The sequence below is a fragment of the Phocoena phocoena genome, chromosome 8 (assembly GCF_963924675.1).
Source record: "Phocoena phocoena chromosome 8, mPhoPho1.1, whole genome shotgun sequence".
Lineage (NCBI taxonomy): Eukaryota > Metazoa > Chordata > Mammalia > Artiodactyla > Phocoenidae > Phocoena > Phocoena phocoena.
Window position 1 is genome coordinate 23,737,994 of NC_089226.1, and position 25,879 is coordinate 23,763,872.

At 40.5% G+C, this 25,879-nt stretch overlaps 1 protein-coding gene across 1 annotated transcript in view; it reads left to right on the forward strand.

The window, feature by feature from the left end:
- Positions 1-25,679, forward strand: part of LOC136126874 (uncharacterized) — a 32,655-nt gene extending 6,976 nt beyond the window's left edge. The window contains 2 exon segments of the mRNA XM_065882348.1: positions 21,620-25,600; positions 25,603-25,679. Of these exon segments, the coding sequence (XP_065738420.1) occupies positions 21,620-25,600; positions 25,603-25,679 (4,058 nt within the window).
- The last annotated feature ends 200 nt before the right edge of the window (positions 25,680-25,879 follow it).

The following is a 25,879-nucleotide window of genomic DNA, read 5'->3' on the forward strand; positions in this document are numbered from 1 at the left end:
AGAAAACAAACTTATGGTTACCAGGGGGTAAGGGGGAGGGATAAATTGGGAGATTGGGATTGACATATGCACACTAATATATATAAAATAGATAACTAATAAGGACCTACTGTATAGCACTGGGAACTCTATTCAATACTCTATAATGACTTATATGGGAAAAGAATCTAAAAAAGAGCGGATATATGTGTATGTATAACTGATTCACTTTGCTGTACACCTGAAACTAACACAACATTGTAAATTAACAATACTCCAATAGAAATTTTTTTAAAAAGAAAGAAATATAAGTTATTTTGTAATCAGATTTTAAGTGAGGATTCCTTTAAAATGCACAAGGATTTGATCCAGAGAATCTAGAAGTAAGCCTGCTCTCCGTCACCTCTTAGCTTTGTACTTTGGGGAAATCATGAAACCTTCTGAAGCCTCAGTCTCATCAATTTAAAATTACTATTTTAATAATTAATGCCTTACCAACTTCACAGAGGCTTTGTGAGTCTCAAATAAGATAATGAATATTTATCAAAATTAACTCAAAATTACTAAAGCCAAAAAAAAATAAAATAACTTTTGTGTGTGTGTGTGTGTGTGGTATGCGGGCTTCTCACTGTTGTGGCCTCTCCCGTCGTGGGGTACAAGCTCCGGACATGCAGGCTCACGGGCCTAACCGCTCCACGGCATGTGGGGTCTTCCCAAACCGGGGCACGAACCTGTGTCTCCTGCATCCGCAGGCGGACTCTCAACCACTGCGCCACCAGGGAAGCCCAAACTGCTCATATTTTAAAAGCCTCTTCTGAGGCTTTGTCTCAGTTGACTATAGAAGGAAAGGGGAGTGGGCAACCTCATGGAATGGTTTAGAGGCCAGGCAGATCTAGGTATAAAATCCAGCTCTGGCCTTTACTATCAGCATGATTTTGGGCAAATTACTCCACCTCTCTGACCTCACTATCTTCATCTATAACACAGGAACAACATGAAGGGTGGTTGTGAGAATCAGAACTAATGCATATTATTTGCCTAGCCCTTTGGAGGATTCCCTCATGCTAGTAGGATCAGGAAGCAGGACTATAACCATATATTCTTGTATTGAAAGAGCATGTTACTAAAATTTGCCCTAAATCTTCTTGGGTTCAAAGAAGAACCCACATTTTCACCATCAAGCCTGGTTTGGTTAAGGGAAAGGTGGAGCGCTGCCCATTTCTTCTCCAGGACAGTTAGCTGTGGAAGTAAGGGCCACGTCCAGGAGCAAGTGGGATAGCTATATCATGGAATCCTGTCTTCTTGGCCCTAAGGACCCAAGAATGGGATGAACCCAAGAGAATGCAAGTCTTTATGCATAGGAATAAGTTGCTGTTCAGTTTCCTATGTACTACAGGTGGTAAAAGAGGCATAAAATGGTAGCCATGGTGGTTATAGTGGCAGTAGGCACCACAGGGAGACTAAAGTGGAATAATTAGCATCAAAATTAGTGACAACCACAGTGACTAAGGCTAGAAAAAGGGGTGGAACCCAGTCCAGTGGAGTGGCCAGTGCTAGAGACTGGTCTCAGTAGCAGAGGCATCTAGCACTGTGATCCAAGAGAGAGCAAGCAGGAGGCACCTAGCCAACCAGTGAACACTGAAGCTCTGCTCCTCAGCATGCAGTTTCTAGAAACTGAGCCACCAGGGCAGAAGCCAAGACTGCAAGAAACCACTTGCCACTCTGATGGGGTTGACTGTAGGGTCTTGGGCTTTTCCAGGGGGGAATTGGGGTTCCGGACTCTCCTTGTGATGGCAGCTGGAGCACATGGTGGTGGGAAGAGCCAAGAAAACTCACACTTCTAACTACAACACCCTACGCCGTGAACTGTTTAAGGTGAGTCTGATTCTGACTCTGGATACTTAGATGATTGTCAAATTTCCTAAAGGACAGAAACAATCTTTCTTTGAAAATCTCCTCCTCCCACCCTCCCCCCACAAGAAGTTCCCCCATAATTTGAATTACATGCAAAAAAGCACGGTTCAAAACTGCAAAGTAGGGCTTCCCTGGTGGCGCGATGGTTGAGAGTCTGCCTGCCGATGCAGAGGACACGGGTTCATGCCCCGGTCCGGGAAGATCCCACATGCCGCGGAGCAGCTGGGCCCGTGAGCCATGGCCGCTGAGCTTGCGCGTCTGGAACCTGTGCTCCGCAGCGGGAGAGGCCACAACAATGAGAGGCCCCGTACGGCAAAAAAAAAAACAAAAAACAAAAAACAAACAGATTCATCAAAACTGCAACGTACCATGCAAATGTAAATGTTTTACGCTGTTATTATGACTTAATGGTACCCCAGAGGCTTCATCCCTGGGTACAAAGGACAAAGCATTCTTTTTTTTTAACTTTTAAAAATCATTTTTATTATAATGCTTGAAACTTCCATTTGAATGTTATATCCTTTAGTGGAATGTCAGCATTATGTTGATATTTTAACATCATCTGTGATTTTTTTTAACATCTTTATTGGAGTATAATTGCTTTACAATGATATGTTAGTTTCTGATTAATAACAAAGTGAATCAGCGATACGTATACATATATCCCCATATCTCCTCCCGGACAAAGCTTCTTCAAGGCACAGAATACTTGGATATCCATCCTAATGAATAAAATGCTATTTACCACCCTGGTTTCTATCTGGTCTTCAGAGACTTCATAATCTTTTCTGACATTTCTGTAAAGCCAAGGAACCACGCTCTTTTTAAGCAAATTGCCTGGAAAAGCCATTCCTGCCTCTCTCATATGCAGAATAGAAGTGCCTCCTGACTAACCAAGGCAGAGTCCTAAAAATGAGCCACTGCAGACAAGATGAAATGAATCCATCTCCATGATCATCACCACTCTGATTTTCCAGGCTGCAGTCTCTGTGCTCAGGGTTCCTGCCTATACTTCAGTTGAGCCCTCTCCTTTCTGTGTATGGCTTTCAGGTCATGTACAACAATGGTCATCTGACTGCAGGCTCCTCTGATCCTACAGACTCCTTCTGACTGTGCAGAGAAGTTGAATTTTCATTTTTAAAAAAAACTGCATTCTCTGCTTTTTGAAGAGCCAGAATAATAAAAGACACTGAATACATGGGATTCCTTTATTTGGGCCACCCATTCATTCATTCTCTCACCAAGTATGTACTGAGCCCCTTCTATGCATAAGGCAGTTGGGAATAAAATGATGGAGAAGACACAAACCCAAACTTGAATTTCCTATTAACCTGGACAGAGGGCACTGCCATGTTGTTTCTGAAGAAATTTGTTTGATTTAACTGTTTGTGTATATTCCATAAGAATCACTACAAGCTGTCAGTGTCAAGAAAAGAGTGATGAACCGAAACTTAAGGGTGGGCTGAAGATGGTTAAGATCGTTCAAGCAGGATGCTAAAATCTGTTCCATGCAACAAAAGCCACACAGAGTCAGGTTGAGATAGTCAGCACACATCTGAGGATGGAAAACACAAAAGGAGAAAACAGGAGAATCACAGTCTACGAGCAAATCTTGAAATTGAAAGCAACAGAGATTGACAAGAAAACCTTTGCTCACAGCTGCCCTCTGCCTAAGAGAGCCCACCTCCACCACCCTAAATCCACCATGTTCATTCCTATTCATCCTGTGAAATCAGGCTCAGCATCACTTCCACCAGAAAGCTCATCCTCATCACCACCCCTTCCAGATGGAGTTTGGTGTCCCTTCTCATTGTAATACCCAGTGCTTTTTATATACCACTGCATTCCACATACTGGTATAGATCTTTCTGCATATCTCTCTTCCCTACCACACTGTGAGCTACTTGAGGGCATGAATTTCTGTCTTATTTATTATTTAGCACAGAGCTTGTTACATTTAGCACTTGCATGTTTGCAGAATGAATGAATAAATGAATGAATAAATGAAGAGGGCTGGTACATTCTTTAGAAGCCTGGATGCTTGCCCCTTAAAGGGATACCTTCACTGACTTACACTTCACTTACACAGGGACTTTGCAAATGAAAACATGTAATAAATATCCCTCTCTCCTTTAGGTCAAGGGCAGAAAGTCAGCAGTGTCTGTTAAGGTCTTTCAGTGTCTTTCTCTCAGCTAGAAAGACAAGCCATCACATTTTGCAAGATTTCCTTGTCTTCTGCACTTTGGAGGGATTTGGCTATGGGGCTTTTAATGAGATCAAGCCGAATCACACAGATTCATCCTGTCAAAGGCATTGAAAATCTTTCCTGGGTGATTTATCATGGAAATACACAGGGCAGGAAAGGGGAAGGGGAATTAGAGGAAGCAGAGAAAGCCCCGCTCAGCCTGCAGTGCTCAGCTGGCAGGATGCCTGAGGTAGCTGCAGCAGCCGCAGCAACTGGTAGACAAGGCTGCCCCAACACGGGGATGGATGGGCTCCTGTGAGAAGGCCACCTCCTGAAAATAAATAATCACCAAGACAATCCCACTCCAAGAAGTGCGTTAACACAGAACAGCCGCAGTCAGTAAATCGCAGCCAATGAGTATGGTAGAGTGAGGGGTGCTGGATTAATCTGCAGCTGCTGACAACACCTGACAGATCAGTTAAAATATGGAGTAGCTTAGATTTGCTCCCAAAAGTCAATAGCACCATCACTAATTTAAAGTCAGGGCATTCACAGCTAACCAAAGTCACTGCTAGAGAGAGACTTGCATAGAAGAACATAAATAACCAGAAATTTCAGCATCCCTCTTGTATCCTCAACATACCTGTGAATATTTTGACACCTCTCCCTTGCACCTCCCTCCCTGGATGCAGGGCTTATCTCAGGATAACCTTTGTTTTGTGTAGATGACTTAGTTTTATTTTTATGGGGGGGTATGTGCCAGTGTAACATGGGGGCACCTTTTGTTAAAAGCAGCATTAACAAATGTGGCTCAAATAGAAAGCCGTTGCTGTTTGTCAATCTTGCTTTGAAAAAGAGGTGCCAGATTACATTACAGGACGCTTGAGGGCAGAGACTCTGTCTTCCAAGGCTGAGAGTCTGCTCTTTGCCAGGCAGGTTGCTGAAAACAAAGAATACAAAGATGGAATACAAATGGCACCCTGCCCCAGGCCCTTAGGGTCTAGTGGGAGAGAGAGACCAGGGACAGAGAGGGAAAATTGGCTGAAAGAAAGACCATTGCACTAAAGTGTGGTACTTAAAAGAGAGAAGCCCAGAATGTTCTGGGACAGAGTGAAGGAGGCTTGGCTGGGTCTGACCTGAGAACGGCCTGTAGGAAGAAAGGATACCTTAGCACACAGGTCAAAGCTGGATTACTCAAAAGACCTCTCCTCAGAAACTCACAGCATTGTACCCATTATTTTACTTAACAACAATTGAGACTGTACAAGCTTTTCTATTTCTTACTGTGCACAACATATCCTTTCCAATATGTGGGATTCTGAGTAAGGCAAATGTGTGTTGAGTTTGAAAATTCACTAACAGCGAGGGGAGGGGCACCAGAAACAAGCAGGAGTGAGGAGGGGTAGTTTTCAGTTTATCAAGATAAGAATAATAGTGCCCACTGGTTTTTTAGAAGGGTTTATCTTTAATAATAATAAAAATAAAAAGACAAAGAAAGTAAATGTAGCTACAACCCAAAAAGCCCTGTGGAACTTGAGGTATAGTAGCTAGCCTTCTGTGTTTTAGGCCAAACAAAAAAGTAAATAATACAAAGAATTATCAAAAATCACTGAAGTCCTGTCATTTGTGACTTGAAATCCTGCTGTTTGCAACAACATGGTTGGAACTTGAGGGAATTATGTTAGGTGAAATAAGTCAGACAGAGAAAAACAAATACTGTATGATCTTACTCACTTATATATGGAATCCAAAAGAAAAAGAAAAGGAAAACAGAACTCATAGATATAGAGAACAGATGAGTGGTTGTCAGTGGTGGGTAATGGGTAGTGGGCAAAATGGTTGAATGGGTGAAGATGGTCAAAAGATATAAACTTCAAGTTATAAAATAAATAAGGCATGGGAACGTAATGTAAGGTGACTATAGGTAATAATACTGTGTTGTATATTTGAAAGTTGCTAAGACAGTAGATCTTAAAAGTTCTATTCACGAGGACAAAAAAGGTAATTATGCGTGGTGATGGATGTTAAGTAAACTTTTGTGGTAAACATTTTGCAATACGTACATATATTGAATCATTATATTGTACACCTGAAATTAATATAATATAATATTATATGGCAATTATATCACAATTTTTAAAAGGTAGAAATTTCCCAGAATTTAGAAAGAGTCAAAATCTCACTTATTTCATCTTATACTAATAAATAACCAGAATTTTTTTTAAGTCATTGAAATCCAGAAAGCACTTCATTGGTAATAATACTGAATTAGTTTCCTAGGGCTGCTGTAACAAAGTACCACCAACTGAGTGACTTAAAACAACAGACATTTCTTCTCTCATGGTTTTGGAATCTAGAAGTCAGAAATCAAGGCATCAGCAGGATTGGTTCTTTTTTTAGAGGTTCTGAAGGAGAATCTCTTCCTGTTTCCCAGCATCTGGTGGTTGCTGGCAATCCTTGGTGCTGCTTGGCTTATGGATGTGTCACTCCAATCTCTGCCTCCATCTTCACATGGCCCTCTCCCCAGTGTGTCTGTGTCTCTGTGTCTACATTTCACCCTTCTTGTAAGGACACCAGTCATTGAATTAGGGTCTTTGCTAATCCATTATGACCTTAACTTACTTGATCACATCTTAAAGACTATTTATAAATAAGGTTATATTCACAGGTGCCAGGGGTAAGAACTTCAACATATTTTTAGAGGGACACAATTCAACTGGCACCAAATACCCACTGACCCTACCCCCTTTCAACCATTAATTATTTACCAAAGGTCAGTTATTCACCTCCCCAAATTCAATCCAGGGAAATGTTACCAGCTCTCCCCAACCTTTATCTTATTGTTTTATCCTGAATATTGCCTGAGTAACTCCCACAAGGTGGAAGAACTATGTATTTGGCAATAAACAAAGAGGAAAAGGTTCTTTTCTGACCTTTTAGCTGAAGTGATATGTGAGCTATCCACTGTTCTGCACTCTGAAATGGATGTGTATGTAGGTATCCAAGTGTGCTATGCTTGAACATAATAAATCTGAAACAGCTCTATTGTGGTTTCTCTATTTGCACTCCCATTTTTCATCTTTCTATAGATATTTGGCATTCTAGAACACTGTACATTCTGAACAAAATGTCCACAGTATATTCAATACCACATTTTGGTAGATAAAATGTGAATGAAATCCTAAAAGTAATATACAATTTGCTCTTAACAAATGGCAGAGGAGTAATGGAGCAATGATGCCTTATAAAGGAAAGACTAATTACAGTGGGAACCAAACATGGCAAGGAACCAATTTTAATCTTTCATAACAGAAAATGTCACTAACACATCTGGGTGTTCTTGCTTGTTCTTAAGAATAGCTTGAGATAATGACAGTTGGGGAAACTGTTAGGTTTGTACTAAAGTTGTCTCAAAGTTTGATTTATAGTCAGTTATCCTCCAATTGGCAGCAACTAGAAGGAAGCAGCAGTAGTGAGAAGTCTGGCAGATTTTGTCCTTGAGGTTAAGAGGTTAACAAAAATGAAAACTAATCTATCTTCAGATGGAAGTGTGGTACTTAAAGTTGAGACCATCTTGTAAAATGTTTCTCCTTAAAAATGATTTTATTAGAGTAATTAAAAATGTAGAAAGTGGTACCATCTTTTTAAAGTTATGTAAGAGCTCTGTTCTAATCTCCCTTGCTCTCTGGAGCTAGATAAATCTATATATAGCAGTCCCTGGTATATGCTTCACTCATTATCTCTATATATAGAACTGTAGATAGAATATTCACTGTGAACATAGGTCACAGTGTATTCACAGGAGAATTGCATCTTCAAACCTTGAAACAATAAAATTCTTTGAATAGTTCACAGAGTTGGCTCTGGGAATTGAGAAGTAAGAGGTGATCCTTAAATCCCACAGTCATGCGTTTGTTATTTATCCATTCAACAAATATTTACATGTAGTATCCATTACATGTAGACACTTTTGTCCATTGCCGTGGGTTTAACAACAATAAGAAAAAGATAAAGTCTCTGTCCTCTAAGATCTTATAAAAGGGGAGAAGCCTACAATTCTACTTTTTACAGTGTGGCTGATACCACATTTTTATAATAAAAAGAGTTCTTCTGATATAGTACAAATAGCTCCTGTAGGAGTAAAAAAAAAGCAAACTTTGAAATACATTGTTTATCTCTAAGAAAGTAAGAGAATCCTTATAGAAGGGAAAAAGGAACATGAGGTTTAAACCAGTCATGACCTGTAAAGCAGAAGCCAGGGGTAACTGGGAAGAAAGTGCCAAGACCAGAAGCCTAGAGTTTTGAGATTAGTCAGAGGGAAATAAGAGGTCAGTCCTTTCCAGGGGTTCTAAACCTGGGGTCTGTGTGTTCTCTAAGTATTCGTGAGAAAAGTCAAAGAATTCATGGACTTGGATAGGGATAAAAAGTACATGTTTATTTTCATATATCTCTAATTTCCTTTCATTATAAAATATAAGCAACAAATCACAGTAGTTTGAGCAATAACTGTGTCTTTGTCTCTAATAGAAATCATAGATATTTCATATCATATTAGAGCATTGCAGATAATTTGAAATTATGTTTATGCTCATTATGGTTGTTTCACCATTATGGTAGTTGGACAACTCACTAGATTTCATTATGTAATGCATGAATAAAGAAGCATATATATTAATGTATCACATTTGTTTTTAGTATTTTGCTAACACTTGTCTCAGTACATTCAGGCTGCTATAGCAAAACACCATAGACTGGGTGGCTTATAAACAACAGAAATTAATTTCTCACAGTTCTGGAGGCTGGGAAGTAAAAAATTAAGGCACCAGCAGATCTGGTCTCTGGGGATAAACTGCTTTCTGGTTCATAGACAGCCATCTTCTTGCTGTGTCCTCACATGGCAGAAAGAGGCAAAGGAGTTCCCTGGGGGCTCTTTAACAAGAACACTAATACCATTCATGAGGCTGTGCCTTCATGACCTAGTCACCAAAGACCTCACCTCCAAATATCATCACATTGGGCTTAGTTTTCAACATATGAATGTTGGGGGGTGGGGGGAAACATTCAGCCTGTAGCAACTATACTTCAATATAATTGTAATCATCCTCTGTGTTTTAGGCACTCAAGAAGCATGCGTATGCTTTCCTGGATGGCCAAAGATGTCCTAACTTCTGCATTAATGAAGGAGTGAGCTAGAAAAATATTATCTTTCAGGAAAGTGTGTCTATAAGGAACCCTATTTCCCTCTGCTATGGTTGTTTAGTAAAAAATAAAATAATATTACCACTGATGATAGCTACCCCTTAAAAATTTACAGTCCACAATCATATGTCTGCTCACTCATAGGTATAGTCAGAGAAATCCCTAATCCAGAAAGTAAATTAAAGTGTGTCCTGGTACTTCCCTGGTGGCACAGTGGTTAAGAATCTGCCTGCCAGTGCAGGGGACATGGGTTCGAGCCCTTGTTCAGGAAGATCCCAAATGCCGAGGAGCAACCAAGCCAGTGAGCCACAACTACTGAGCCTGTGCTCTAGAGCCTGCAAGTCACAACTACTGAGCCTGCGAGGCTAGAGCCCATGCTCTGCAACGAGAAGCCACCACAATGAGAAAACTACTCACTGCAACAAATAGTAGCCCCCACTCACCACTTTAGAGAAAGCCCACGTGCAGCAACGAAGACCCAACACAGCCAAAAATAAATAAATTTAAAACAGAAAAATGTGTGTCCTGACATATGGCAGAAACAAATACCATTTCTTTCTGGGTGAATACATCTAAAACTAGGCCCCTAAGACTTCTCACAGACTATGTTTAAAAAATAATGAACTCAAAATAAAAAGTGTTAAGCAAATAAAGAAATAAGATATCATGAACAAGAGTCTGAAGAGAAAAAAAAGTAAAATAAAAAACAGTTTTAGCCCATTGCTCACCAAGGATATCACGTATTCAGAATTGTGTGATTCCAAATATAAAATACTCTATATAATATGTTTAAAGAAAAACTTGAATGAAATAAAAGAGTAAAACCAAGGAAAGATACTACCAGAAATGACCAAGTTGTGAATAGACTCAAATAAATTATTAGAAATAAAATATATAGCTATTTAAATTTTAAATTTCACAACTGGGATATAGATACATATTAAAGTCTAAAATTAGACTTTGAATCTAATTAGATGCGTATGAAAGATAATTAACCTATTAGAAAGTAGAAGTAAAGTATTTATCCATAACTGAGGACAAATGATAGGAAGATTTTAAAAACTGAAAAACTAAATTAAGACATAGAAGATAAAGTGAGAGACTTAACATAGAACTTACTGATGTTCCAGAAATGAGATGATACAGAGAATTGAGGAGAGATAACAGTTGAAGAGAGAATGCATAAGAAATTTTCAGAATTTGTGAAATATGTACACCAATTTTTCAGGTACAGGAATCCTAATGAATTACAATCAGAATAACAAAGGCAGAAATAACAAAATGAAATTGCTGAACATCAAAAACAAAAAGATCTTTAAAACAGCCACAAAAAAAGATCACTTTTAAGTGAATGAAAATTAAACTGATATCAAACTTCTCAAGAGTTGTATTAGAAGCCAGAATATAATGTAATATGTAATGATCAAACTGATGGGGGAGAATAACTATAACTCTAGAATTATATACCCAACAAAACTATCTTTCAAGAATAAAATAAAGACATTTTTAGATAACCATAAACTGTGATAGCTTACCACTAGCAGACCCTTAAAAATGACCTTCTAAATGATAAAATTCAAGAAGAAAAGATGATTCAAAAGGTAAGGTTTGAAATACAATAAAGATTGGCAAGCAAAGAAATTATTAAAGATTTAGACCAATCTGAAAAACCTGAGTGTATACAATAGTAATAATGCTTAAATTGTGAAAAATTTTTTAAAGATAGAAATAAAATCCTGAATAACAACAGCATGTAAGCCCAGAGGGGGGTGACCAGAGATAATTATAAGACCCTTGTATTATTCAAGGCGTTCAGACACTGATTAATTTTAGACTTTCAGTCTACAAGAAAACAAATAAACAGAGATAAATGGTGAATATATTCCTAACAAGTACAGGGGGAAAATTGAACAAGAAATAACTAATCAAAAATAAGTTCAGAAATGAGACATAATGAAGCAAAGAACACCAGGGACAAATAAAAACACAACATAAGGTGGTAAGATGAGTTCAAATATATCAGTAACAATAATAAATGCAGATGTAATTCATAGTTAAAAGACAGATTGTCAGGTTTTCCTAAAAATCAGCTACATGTTATTTTAGAGAAACAAATATAAAACATACAAACATGGAAGAGGAGATCCAGATGTCAGTAAAGGAAGATGCAGAGCTCAAATCCACCCACAATCACATCAAAAATATATCTACATGTGGAGAAAGTCTCACTGAAAACTAGCTGGAGATTGGCCGAAAGACTCTTATACTACCAAGGCTATGAGAAAGATCCACATGGAATCAGGCAGGAAGAGAAGAGAAGCAATCAGGTCAGGATCTGCACTACAGGGAGGGGACAGAGGAGAGGTGGGGGTTACACAGCCCCAGAGATCCTCCTTGGGAAGTAAGCAGTTTGAACCACATATTGGGCACCACAGCTGTGGGGTCTGACAATGGAAGGATGAGTCACTTTAGCGGGTTTGAAAAACAGTGGGACTGACAGTGCGGCAGTAAGAAATCTAGACTCCACTCGTGAAGAGCACACACACACACTTGCTTACTCCTGAAACATGGTGAAGGAAGCAGATTGAAACTGCCCAGGACTCTGGCCAGCTTCATGTAACCACCCCAGCACAGGTCCCAGCCAAGCTGAGTGTCCACTCTGAGCCTGCTTGCTCTGAGGCACAGCTCCACACTAGGGCAAAGGCTGCCACAGCTAAGAAAGCTGCTCATTTGTGAGGGATGGAGATGGCTCAGGCCTGACATGGCATCTGAACAGGACAGTCATTATTAGTGCTCAGAGAAACAGCAGGTTAGGAGTTATTTGGGACTCTGACTGGTGCTGGGACTGCCCCAGCTCACATTCCAACCCTCGCCAAGAGCCCACTCCAGTCTCTTGTTCAAGCACTGCTCCTGTCTGGGACCAAGGTGCCAAATGCTGAGAGGGGGGACAGCACACACTCAGAGGGAACAAAATCAGCTGAGACCAGAACTTAAGGGCTTCTACTCTACCAACTTTGGACCTGACCCTATACCCCATATGTTAGTATTGGCCACTGAGCATAGGGGAAGCCCTGGCTCATACCTGGCTCTGGCTCTAGCCCCTCCATCTCCAGCCGCATCTACTACCAAGGTGATAACTGCCAGCACACCCTAGAGGAAGAGGTGACTTTTGCTCACATCAGATCCAGCTCTCCCACCAAAGCCACTGGACAAGTGCAGACAGTGTAGGGATGTTTTCACACAAGGGCACCCTTTCCAGACCAGGATAGGTAATCATTTCACCTAATTTCATAGAAACAGAAAGTTAAGCAAAATGAGAGACAGAGAAATTTTTTTCAAAAAAAAGAACAAGAAAAATCCCTGAAAAAATGATTAATAAAACAGATAAATAATTTACCATGTGAAGAGTTCAAAGCATTAGTAATAAGAATGCTAATGAATTAGGGAATAGAATAGATGAACACAGTGAGAATTTTAACAAGGAGCTAAAAATATAAAAAAGAATCAGAAAAGAAAAATATAATAACTGAAATGGAAAACACATTAGAAGAAATTAACAGCAGACTAGGTGATACAAAGAGCACATAAGTGATCTGGAAGATAGAATAACGGAAATTATCCAATCAAAACAGCAAAAGAAAAACAAATTTTTAAAACATAAGAACAGTTTAAGGGACCTCTGGGACAACAGCAAGCATACCAACATTCACATTATAGGGATCACAGAACAAAAAAGAGAATGATAAAGGGGTTAAAAATGTATTTGATGAAATTATGGCTGAAAACTTCCTGAACTTGAAGAGGGAAACAGATATCCAGGTACAGAAAGCACAGAGGGTGCCAAACAAGATGAATCCAAAGAGACCCACACCAAGACATATTATAATTAAACTGGCAAAAGTTAAAGATAAAGAGAAAATTCTAAAGGCAGCAAGAAAGAGAGTCATATACAAGGGAACCTCCATAAGGTTACCTGCTGATTTTTCTGTGGAAATTTTGCAAGCCAGAAGGGAGTGGCATGATATACTTAAAGTACTGAAAGGGAAAAACCTACAACCTTGGGTATTCTACACAGCAAGATTCAGAACTGAAGAAGAGATAAAGAACTTTTCAGACAAACAAAAGCTAAGAGTTCATCAATAATAAACCACACTAAAAGAAATGTTAAAGCGTCTTCTCTAAGTAGAAAAGAAAAGGCTCAACAAGAAGTAGGAAAAGAAAATCCCTGTAGGAAAGGAAAATCCCACTACTAAAGACAAATATATAGTAAAGGCTGTGGATCTACCATTTAAATAAGCATATATGAAAATTAGAAGATACAAAATTATAAAATCAACAATAACTACAATAACCAGTGAAGGGATAAACATGAAGATGCAAAATATGACATCAAAAATATAAAACATGGAGGAGGGGAATAAAAAATGTACATCTTTTAGAATATGTTTGAACTTAAATAACCACCAGTTTAAAATAAGTATATATAGTTATATATCAACATTTATAAACCACATGGTAACCACAAATCAAAAAACTACAATAGATACACAAAACCTAGAGAGAAATGAACATAAGCATACCATTAAAGAAAATCATCAAAACATAAGGGAAGAAACTAAAAGAAGAAAAGAACAGAGAAGAACCACAGGAAAAAAAAAAAAGAAAAGAAAAAGAAAACAAGTAGCAAAATGGGATTAAGTACATACCTAACAGTAATAACTTCAAATGTCAATGCACTAAATGCTCCAATCAAAAGACATAGGGTAGCTGACTGACTGCATTAAAAAAAACAAGCCTCATCTATATGTCATACACACACACAATGGAATACTAGTCATAAAAAAAGAATGAAATTCTGCTGCTTGCAACAACGTGGATGGACCTAGAGGTCCAGAGAAAGACACTTATCACTTATTTGTGGAATCTAAAAAATAAAATGAATGAATATAATGAAAGAGAAACAGACTCACAGACATAGAGAACAAACTAGTGGTTTCCAGTGGGGAGAGGGAAGGGGAGGGGGCAAATTGGTGTAGGAGACTAAGAGGAACACACTACTATGTATAAAATAAATAAGCAACAAGGATGTATTGTACAGTACAGAAAATATAGTCAATATTTTATAATAGCTTTAAATGGAGTATAATCTACAAAAATATTGAATCACTATGTTGTACATCTGAAACTAATATAATATTATAAATAAACTGTATTTCAGTAAAAACATACAAACATGGAAAAAAGTAAAATATAAAGATAGGTATACTAGGCAAACAGTAATCACAAGAAAACTAGCAACATCAGAAAATTAAATTTTGAGACAAAAAGCATATATAAAGATGGCCATTGTTTAATGATAAAAATTTTCAATCAATAAGGATAATATGTACCCAATAAAATAACCTCAAAAGATATAAAATTTAATAGAATGTCAAGAAATGTATAAATTTACTATCATACCAAGAGTTTTCAGCATTCTTCTCTCATTTATTAGTAGTCAAACAGACAAAAATTAAAGCTTGTTTTGATGGGTATTTACAGTGTCATGCATCCAACAATAAAAAATACATATTATACTCAAGATCCATTGACCATTTACAAAAATTGTCTCAATATTAGGCCATAAAATAGGTCTCAACAAATTTCAAATTATCCATATCATGCAGAGCATATTCTCTGACCACAATTAAGTTAGAAGTCAATATTAAAATAATTTAAGCCTCTTATTATTGGAAATTAGAATATTGCTAAATAATGTGTGAGTCAAAGAAGAAATAATGGAAATTAAAATATACTTAAAATTAAAAGCAATAATAATACATATCAAAATGTGTGGAATGCTAAAATAATAATTTGAGGAAATTTATAGTTTTGTATGCTTGTATGAGAAAAAAAAAGGCTAAAAATTTTAAAGCTGAATGTCTATCTTAGAAAACAATTTTAAACAGTACATTTTTTCTAGATGAGACATTCTAGAACCTAATAAGCATATGTCCTGGTGATTTCTAAAATGTCTGATTAGAGTCTAATGGAAATGGGCTCTTCAACAAACTACACTTCTGATAAATATCTATTTCTTTTAAGAAAAAAGAAAATGGAAAATCCCCAAGGAAAGTAAAGAGAAATAAATAATAAATGTAAGAGCCAAAACAAACAATAGAAAGATATAATATAAAGAACCAACAAATCCAAAAGATATTTCTCTGAGAATACAAATAAAAAGTTAAACTTCCAGTTAGACTAAGCAAGTAAAAAAGAGTGAAGGCACAAATATTCAATAGCAAAAATGAAAAGAAGATTATGCTACAAATAGAGCAAAGAATTTAAAAGATAATAATAATTTCAGCCAATAAGCTTTAAAATATATAAAATTGGTGAATTCCTAGGAAAAAAGCAACTTACCATAAGTGACTCATGAAGAAATAAATAGCCCACAATCATTAAAGTTATATTAGTAGTTAAAGCTCTTCCCACAAAGAAAGATAAATAAATGGAATTTCAGTCCTTTAAAAACTCTTCTAGGAAATAAAAATAAAGAATATCACCCAATTCATATATATGAATATGTAATCTTGCTACAAAAATCAGAAAAGTACAAGAAAATAAAAGGATAGGTCAACTTCTCTTGTAAATATATATATATTTATATATATATGCATATATGTATAAAATGCTACAAAGTGAATCCAACAACTTATATAAAAGATATACATTGTGATGTTTAATTGTATGTGTCATGTTGACTGGACTAAGGGATCCCTAAAAGGGTGGTGAAAAATTATTTCTGGGTGTGTCCCTGAGGTGTTTCTGGAGGAGATCAGCATTTGATTCAGCAGACTGAGTGAAGAGACTCACCCTCACCAACGTGGACAGTCATCATCCAATCCACTGAGGGCCCAAATGGAAGAAAAAGGTGAAGGAAAGGTCAATTCTCTTTCTCTCTTTTTTTGAGTTGGGATGTCCATCTTTTCCTGCCCTCTGAATTTGGAGTTCCTAGTTCTTGTACCTTTAGACTCCAGGCTTTACACCATCAGCTCCCCTGATTCACAAGCCGTTGTGAACTGAATTATAACAGCGACTTTTCTGTTTCTCCAGCTTGCAGACAGCAGATTATGGGATTCTTGGGCCTCCATAACACCATGAGCCAATTCCTATAATAAATCTCTCCATTTCTATCTATCTATCTATCTATCTATCTATCAAGATCCCACATGTCACGGGGCAACAAAGCACGTGTGCCACAACTACTGAGACTGCTTGCTGCAACTACTGAAGACTGCTCGCCTAGAGCCCATGCTCTGCAGCAAGAGAAGCCACCGCAATGAGAAGCCGGTGCACCGCAACAAAGGGTAGCCCCTTCTCGCTGCAACTAGAGAAAGTCCATGCACAGCAATGAAGATCCAGCACAACCAAAAAAAGAAAGAAATTCAACACTCATTCATAAGTATAAAAAAAATTGAAGGAAATTTCCTTAACCTGCTGAGACTATCTACCAGAAACACACAGAAAACATTCTAAATGAAGAACATTAGATGTTCATATACATAAAATCAGGAACAACATAGACAGCCACTAGTATCACCCTCTTACACTACAGTAAGAAAATGGGGAAACATTGTCATGACACAGAATGTCAATCTGTCAAATTAAACTCACAAAAATGAGAGAGCTGGGCTTCCCTGGTGGCACAGTGGTTGAGAGTCCGCCTGCCAATGCAGGGGACACGGGTTCGTGCCCCAGTCCGGGAAGATCCCACATGCCGCGGAGCGGCTGGGCCTGTGAGCCATGGCCGCTGAGCCTGCACGTCGGAGCCTGTGCTCCGCAACGGGAGAGGCCACAACAGTGAGAGGCCCGCGTATCGCAAAAAAAAGAAAAAAAAATGAGAGATCTTACCTAGTATCAAACTTTATTACTAATTCAAAGAATAAAGGTAACCACAAGAAACAGATAAATCATGGATAATTCTGACCCTGTTATCACAGCTCCCCAGTTCTTTCCTCACTGTATTATGTCAGAAAGCTCCTTGGTCCTGATTTAAGCTGAGTTCTCTCATGATGCACACTGGACATCACTTACACAAAGGGGAGCAATTCCTATTGTGAAACATCTCCATTTTGTACACCAAAAATTACATAGTTAATACTGACATTTTTCACTGAGCCATGCCCCATAAATCTATGAATAACTGGTTTGTTTACCATGAACAAACTACATGGATCAGGCATGTTCTGCTAAAAGCAGTCCGCATATAAGGACTCTCCACAATGTTTACAAGAAGATTTGACCAGATCATTTTATTCTTTTGAGTTATTTTTGTCTCTTTCCTGAATAGTCTATGTTACAGATCAGCTGCTAACCCTTCCCTTTCCAGTCATAAAATGTACAAGGACTGGGAGGAGGGAATAATTGCCTATGTAAGTTACATGAAGGTAGAGATTTTTGATTGTTTTGTTAAATTCCTAGAATATTACCTAGAATAGAGCCTAGCACACTGTAGATACACAGTAAATATCTATTGAATGAAATAATGAATTAATTATTCATAAGTTAATGCTTTTTACAGAGAAAATCTAGGTCGACTATAGACAAATTATTAAAATTGATGAGAGCCTAGAAAGATGGACTAAAATAAAATCAATATACAAAATCAATTGCATTTCTATATCCCTGCAACAAAGAGAAAAAGTAATTTTAAAATAATCTTTACCATAGCAACAAAAAGCAGTCACCTAAGAATGTATCTAACAACAGCAAAAATTGTCTAAGACCTTTATGACAAAAATTCTAAAACTTTATTGAAAAGCATTGAAAAGTGCTCAAATAACTGGAAAGATATATGTTCATAGATAGGAAAATTCAATATCATAAGATATCAGTTTTTCCATATTGACCTATAGCTTCAATGTAATTCTAATCAATATGCTAATTTTTGTTTTATTTTTGTTTTGTTTTGTGGGTGCTAATAATCTGAATCTGAAATTATATAAGAAACAAAAGTCCAAAACAGTCCTGAGAAAGGAGGAGGAGGAAAACTCACTATATGAAATACCAAAAGCAATTTTAAAGTTATAGTAATAGAGTCAGTATGGCATTGGTACAAGAATAGAAAAATAGACCAAGGGACCAAGCAGAAAGCTCAGAAAGAGAACCATTCATATACAGCAACTTAATGAAAGAGGTGGACCTGCAAGTTAGTGGAGAAAGAGAGGCTGTTTTAAAGCTGGCATTGTTACAGTTGGTTATCCATATATAAAAAAATTAAATCTGACTCCATCTTCCTTCCATAACACAAAATATCTCTATAAACTTATGCAAGACATAAAAATCACAAAGAAAATTATTGCTGTATTTCACTATGACAAATGTGACACTTTTGTTAAGCAAAAGATGCTATTTAAAAAATAAAAAATAAAACAAGCAACACACAAGAAAAAAAAGAGTTGCAACAAATGTAACCAATAAAGGATTAGTATCCATAATCTGTAATAAATTCACACATATAAACAAGTCATAACTAAATGGAAAAATGAATAAAAGTCTGTCCAGTCACATTAGAAAAGACAAAACTGATCACAGGCATAAAAAAAAAGAAATGTTAACCTTGTCAGTAATCAGAGAAATACAAATTTTAACTGCAATGAAAGACAATTTTATATCATCAGAAATGCAGAAATTAAACTTTAATTTAATTAAATTTAATTTTTTTACCAATTTTGGTAAAGATGAAGGACAATGGGAACCCTCATACATTGGTGGGTGGGACTGTAATTGAATCCAATCCCTTTGTAAAATAACTTAATATTACCTCAAAATCTGGAAAAGACTTTATGAACTGTAATTTCACCTTTAGATATATATCCTAGACACGCTTGCACATGTGCACTAGAAGACATAGCAGTAATGTATGTAAAGAGCAACCAAATGAAAACAACTCAAATGTATATCACCAAAGGAATAGATAAATTGTGGCAAATTAATACTACAGACCATACTACCCCAGTGAAGTAAATGGACTACAACTACATCAATGTGGATGAATATCAGAAACAAAATAGTGAAGGAAACTGTGAGTCACAGAAAAACATATACGGAATGATACCATCTATCTAAATGGCAAGATGTAATAAATGATAAATGAGTGATATTTCTATCAGGAAGTTCTGAGGAAGAACTACTTGCAGGAATCAGGGAGGACAAGATATGGAAGTGACATTTGGACTGGACTTTGAACAATAGAATTTCTAGAAAGAGACAGAGAGGATCAAGTGTATGTAATGTTTCCCCATTCTTCAGAGAACAATGTAACTGAAAAATAAGGCATGTGATGGGAAGTCATAGGTGCAGAGATAAGGCTAGAGCTAGGTTGTGCTACGGAACCAGTTGACCCTAGCCTGCTCCATTTGAACACACAAGTGAGAAAGTTACATTCTTCATACCCTAAAGGGGTCCCTGTTCTTTTATGCCCCCTTGATCAGTGTCCTGTCCTGTGAGCCACACCCTCTCACCTCTGCCCAGTCCTTGCTATGCTCCTCTTCCAACACCACTCCTATTTACATCACTTGAAAATAACAGCAACTGATGCTACATTATGATGCACAGCACCACTGCAAAATGCCTGTGAAATAACCAATAATCTGTTTAAAGAAAGCCTGAATTGGCCCAGAGCATTCAGAAAATCCCTAAAACCTTGAATCCACAAAGAGAAGGCCTTTGTGCCCACCTCGGAGCATGTCCCTTGATAGAAGACTCCCACGCTCAATTTGGGACACAGATCCATAAACAAACACTGTGCTTTCCATCTATACCCATTCCACATATTTATTGAGCATTTAAAGCCAAAAGGCGTTGGGTCTTCGTGAGGCCAGGCAGCCAGTCTCATTACACTGCCACTCCTCCATCTCAATGGCAGTTTTCAATGGTAATAGCCAAGCATTGTTAGACATGATCCAGAAGTGATTAGCTACTTATTTTCATTTTGCAGAGCAGCCATCCAGCGTTCACTCAAGCACTAATGCTGAAGGGCTATGTTCTACTTTGGTAGAAATAGGACTGAATTAATGCCCTGCCATTAGGCCGTAGTGCTGCTAGGATTGCATCGATCTTCCTGTTTGTACTGTTTGTAACTATGGCCCCATCTTAAGTATTCCTAATTGAAAAACAAAGCCTCAGGAAACCGAAACTTAACCAGCCGCTCTCGCTTCTGTAACTATGCTTGCTGAACCCCCTTTTGCAACCATCCAACCAATCAGACAGTGACTAGTGTCTTTGTTTAAAAGTTAACCAATCAGTGACTAATGTCTTTGTTTAAAAGTTAGCCAATCAGTACCCCCCACCCCTGAAGGTCGCGAGCTTGTTTGTACCTGTCTATAAAAGAGCTGTACTAAACTCCATCGGGACCTCTTAGCGTCACCGGCAACGAGTGCGCGGAGGTCCAGGTTCGAACCTGCAATAAATGACCCTTGCCGTTTGGCTTTGACTCTTGTCTCTGGTGGTCTTGTGGAGGGGTCTCGTGACCGTGGGCATTTCATTTGGGGGCTCGTCCGGGATGCCCCCAAGCCCACCAGACATCAGGTCAACGGGTCATCGCTGACAACCGATCGGTAAGTAAGCTGGCTCAAGGTACCTTCTGTTTTGGGGACTAGGACAGTCCTGGTGGACGCGCTATAGGACACCTAGTCGGGCGTGGTTGGAGACGTCCACCGCGACCCATCTGGGGGTTGATAGCCCATCTGAAGCACGCACGCGATAACCTCTCTTCCTCCTTTTACAGGCTCCGCTATTGGGACTGCTCTTAATCACTTTCGTTTTCAGAATAACCTTTTCTAACCAACCTCTTCCAGGACCTAAACATGGGCCAAACACAGAGTACCCCTCTCTCCCTCCTTCTCACTAATTTTGGGGATGTGAAATCCCGAGGACACGATCTCAGTCTGGACATCCGGAAAAGAAAACTTATTACCTTCTGCCGCTCTGAATGGCCAACTTTCGGGGTTGGTTGGCCCACCGAGGGTACCTTTTGTCTTCCTATAGTCCTAAAAATTAAATCTAGAGTTTTCTTACCAGGGAAAGAAGGCCATCCGGACCAAATCCCCTACATCTTGGTATGGCAGGACCTGGTAGAAAACCCACCTCCCTGGATGGCCCCCTTTTTGTCATCAGGGACATATAAGATCCTTACGGCCCGACCAACTAAACCTCCCAAGCCTCAGACCTCAACCGCACCCATACTTTCTGACAGCCAAGACCTCCTTCTCATAGAACCCCCTCCATATCAACATCCTCCTTTGGCCCCACAACCGGTCCCCCTTCCTGCTCCTGACCCTGCTCCTCTCCCCTTGGAAGAACCTCCTGTGGCCCCTCCCGAGAGGCCACCCAGGTCAGAACCGGAGGAGCGAGAGGCAGAGGCACTGCCGGCCCTCCTGCCCAATGAAAATAACTCCCCTGGGCCGGCTGGACGCACCCGTGGACGCACTCAGCGCGACCCAGGGTTCCGCCATCCAGATTCCACCACAGCCCTACCCCTGCGAGAAATAGGCCCTCCCGATGAGACAGGGAACCCCCGACTCCAATATTGGCCATTCTCTACCAGTGACTTATATAATTGGAAAACCCAGAATGCTCGTTTTTCTGATAATCCTAAAGACTTGATAGCTCTTCTAGATAGTGTTATGTTTACCCATCAGCCCACCTGGGATGACTGCCAACAGCTTCTCCGGATCCTGTTCACTACCGAGGAACGAGAACGAATCCAGCTGGAGGCAAGAAAACTGGTTCCTGGAGATGATGGTCAACCCACCGCTAACCCTGATCTTATTAATGCAGCCTTTCCCTTAACTCGCCCCCCGCAGGATGATTGGAACTACAACACCGGAGAAGGTAGGGGACGACTGCTCATTTATCGCCAGACTCTAATGGCGGGTCTCCGGGCTGCCGCGCGCAAGCCCACTAATTTGGCCAAGGTATATTCAATTGTACAAGGTAAAACAGAAAGTCCCTCCTCTTATTTAGAAAGATTAATGGAAGCCTTTAGGCAATATACCCCTATGGATCCAGAGGCCCCCGAAAATCAGGCTGCCGTTGTAATGTCCTTCGTTAACCAGGCAGCCCCTGATATTAAAAAGAAACTCCAGAAGTTAGAAGATCTGGAGGGCAAACAGATACAGGACCTACTCCGTATTGCTCAGCGCGTCTTTAATAACCGAGACGCCCCAGAGGATAGACAACTTAAAGCCACTGAGAAAATGACTAAGGTCCTGGCCGCCATTGTTCAGAAAGATCAAGGGGGCCCCCCAGCCACTCGACCTCCCAGGCGACCATTGGACAGAGATCAATGTGCCTATTGCAAGGAAAAAGGCCATTGGGCTCGGGAATGCCCCAAAAAAAGGCAGCCGCGCCCCAACCAGGGGCAATGGCAACCGAAGGCCACCACCCCAGTCCTGTTTACACATGATGCAGAGTAGGGGGGACGGGGTTCGGACCCCCTCCCCGAACCCAGGGTAACCCTACAAGTGGAGGGGAAACCAGTCCAATTCCTGGTGGATACAGGGGCACAGCATTCGGTCTTGGTTAAGCCCCACGGGAAAATTTCTGACAAAACCTCCTGGGTCCAGGGAGCTACGGGAGTTAAACGTTACCCCTGGACCACTCAGAGAACTGTAGACTTGGGCACGGGAAAAGTAACCCACTCCTTTCTGGTCATTCCCGATAGCCCTTGCCCCTTACTGGGGAGAGACTTACTTACTAAAATGGGAGCGCAAATTCATTTTCGGTCAGAGGGGCCGATCATAACAGACCCTCACAACCAACCCATATCTGTGCTCACCCTGAACTTGGAAGATGAGTACCGACTTCACCAGGAACCACCCTCCCAAAATCAAGATATAAAGTCATGGCTTCAGCAGTTCCCCGAAGCATGGGCAGAAACAGGTGGGATGGGACTAGCCAAACATCGCCCAGCCCTATTCATAGAAATCAAACCAGGGGCAGATCCTGCACGTGTCCAACAATATCCCATGCCCATAGAGGCCAAAACTGGTATCACTCCACATATTCGCCGGCTTCTTGACCTAGGTATACTGCGTCCCTGCCAGTCGGCCTGGAACACACCCCTGCTGCCAGTCCGCAAACCTAACAGTAAAGACTACCGCCCAGTACAGGACCTGAGGGAAGTTAACAGACGAGTCATAGACATCCATCCTACCGTACCCAATCCATATACTCTTTTGAGCGCCCTTAGTCCAGAAAAACAATGGTATACTGTGCTGGACCTCAAAGATGCCTTTTTTAGTTTACCCTTAGCACCCAAAAGTCAAGAACTCTTTGCCTTCGAATGGTCGGATCCTGAGAGAGGCATAAACGGACAACTCACCTGGACCAGACTTCCCCAAGGATTCAAGAACTCACCTACCTTGTTTGATGAGGCCCTACACGAGGATCTCAGTGAGTACCGGAGACAAAACCCCAATATAACCCTCCTGCAGTATGTTGATGATCTCTTAATAGCTGCTGGGACCACTGAAGCCTGCCTGCAGGGAACCAGAAACCTCCTACAGACTCTCGGCACCCTGGGATACCGGGCCTCTGCCAAAAAGGCGCAGATCTGCAGGCCTGAGGTAACTTACCTGGGATACCTACTGAAAGGGGGGCAACGATGGCTCACAGATGCACGGAAAGAGACTGTCCTCCGCATCCCCAGACCCACCACGCCTCGACAGGTGAGAGAATTTTTGGGGTCAGCTGGGTTCTGCCGTTTATGGATACCCAAATTTGCTGAAATGGCCAAACCACTATACTTAGCCACCAAAGAACAGACGCCCTTTGAATGGACAGAGGAGGCTGAGCAATCGTTTCAGCAGATCAAAACTGCCTTGCTATCCGCACCCGCCCTGGGTCTCCCTGATGTCTCCAAACCCTTCCACCTCTTTGTGGATGAAAACAAAGGCATAGCTAAGGCCGTGTTGACCCAACCCCTCGGTCCTTGGACCAGGCCTATCGCTTACCTATCGAAGAAATTGGACCCCGTGGCTGCAGGCTGGCCTCCTTGCCTCCGGGTGATCGCCGCCACAGCCCTAATGGTAAAGGATGCCAACAAACTAACTATGGGACAGGAATTACATGTCACCACCCCCCACGCCATCGACGGGGTTCTCAAACAGCCTCCCGACCGATGGATGAGCAATGCTCGATTGGTCCACTACCAGGGTCTACTGTTAAATCCTCTCAAAATCAGCTACACTCCACCACGGGCTTTAAACCCTGCCTCTCTATTACCTGACCCAGACTTAGACTCCCCACTCCATGATTGTGCAGAGGTACTGGCTCAGATCCATGGGGTTCGGGAAGACCTATGTGACCAGCCCCTATTAGATGCACAAGTCATATGGTTCACTGACGGCAGTAGTTTTGTCCAGCAAGGTCAGAGGTATGCGGGGGCAGCGGTAACATCGGAAACTGAGGTGATATGGGCAAAGACTCTCCCCCCAGGGACCTCAGCCCAAAAAGCTGAATTAATTGCCCTGACCCAAGCTCTTAAGATGAGCAAAGACCAAAAAGCCACCATATATACAGACAGCCGGTATGCTTTCGCTACCGCACACATACATGGGGCAATATACCGAGAGCGGGGACTACTCACAGCAGAGGGCAAAGACATCAAGAACAAAGAGGAAATCCTGGCCTTGCTAGCGGCCATATGGGAACCCAAAAAGTTAGCCATTGTACATTGCCCGGGGCATCAAAAACCCACAAATCCAGTCGCCCGGGGCAACAATTTGGCAGACCAGACGGCTCGAAAGGCGGCATACACTCCAATACCATTACTTCCCCTACAACTGCCGGATCCAGGGCCCCGGGAATTACCGCCCCAACCCGACTACTCGGAAGATGACATTAGATGGATAAACAAACTCCCTCTAACCCAGGTTAAAGACGGATGGTGGCGGGACGCTAAGAACAATATCCTCCTTCCAGAAAAACTAGGAACCTTGGTCCTTGAACGGATCCATCGTAGCACCCACTTGGGCGCCCGACGGCTACAGGATCTCATCAGACAGACTGGACTTAAAATTAAAAATGTCTCCGAAAAAACTGAACGACTGGTTGCTGGCTGTGCAGTCTGCCAACTCCATAATGCTAACACCCACCCACCAACCGCTGGCATCCGGGAGAGAGGGAACCAGCCCGGAGCCTACTGGGAAGTGGACTTCACGGAGGTAAAGCCTGGCAAATATGGATATAGATATTTACTGGTGTTTATAGATACCTTTTCAGGTTGGACTGAGGCATTCCCGACCAAGAATGAGACAGCACAAATAGTAGCTAAAAAGCTACTAGAAGAAATCCTGCCCAGGTATGGCTTTCCAGTTATGATAGGGTCAGACAACGGGCCGGCCTTCGTTTCTAAGGTAAGTCAGGATCTGGCTTCCATACTTGGGGCTGATTGGAAATTACATTGTGCATACCGCTCCCAGAGTTCAGGACAGGTAGAAAGAATGAATAAAACTCTAAAAGAGACCTTGACTAAATTAACCATGGAGACTGGCGCTAACTGGGTAGTCCTACTCCCCTACGCTCTGTTTAGGGTGCGAAATTCCCCCTATAAGC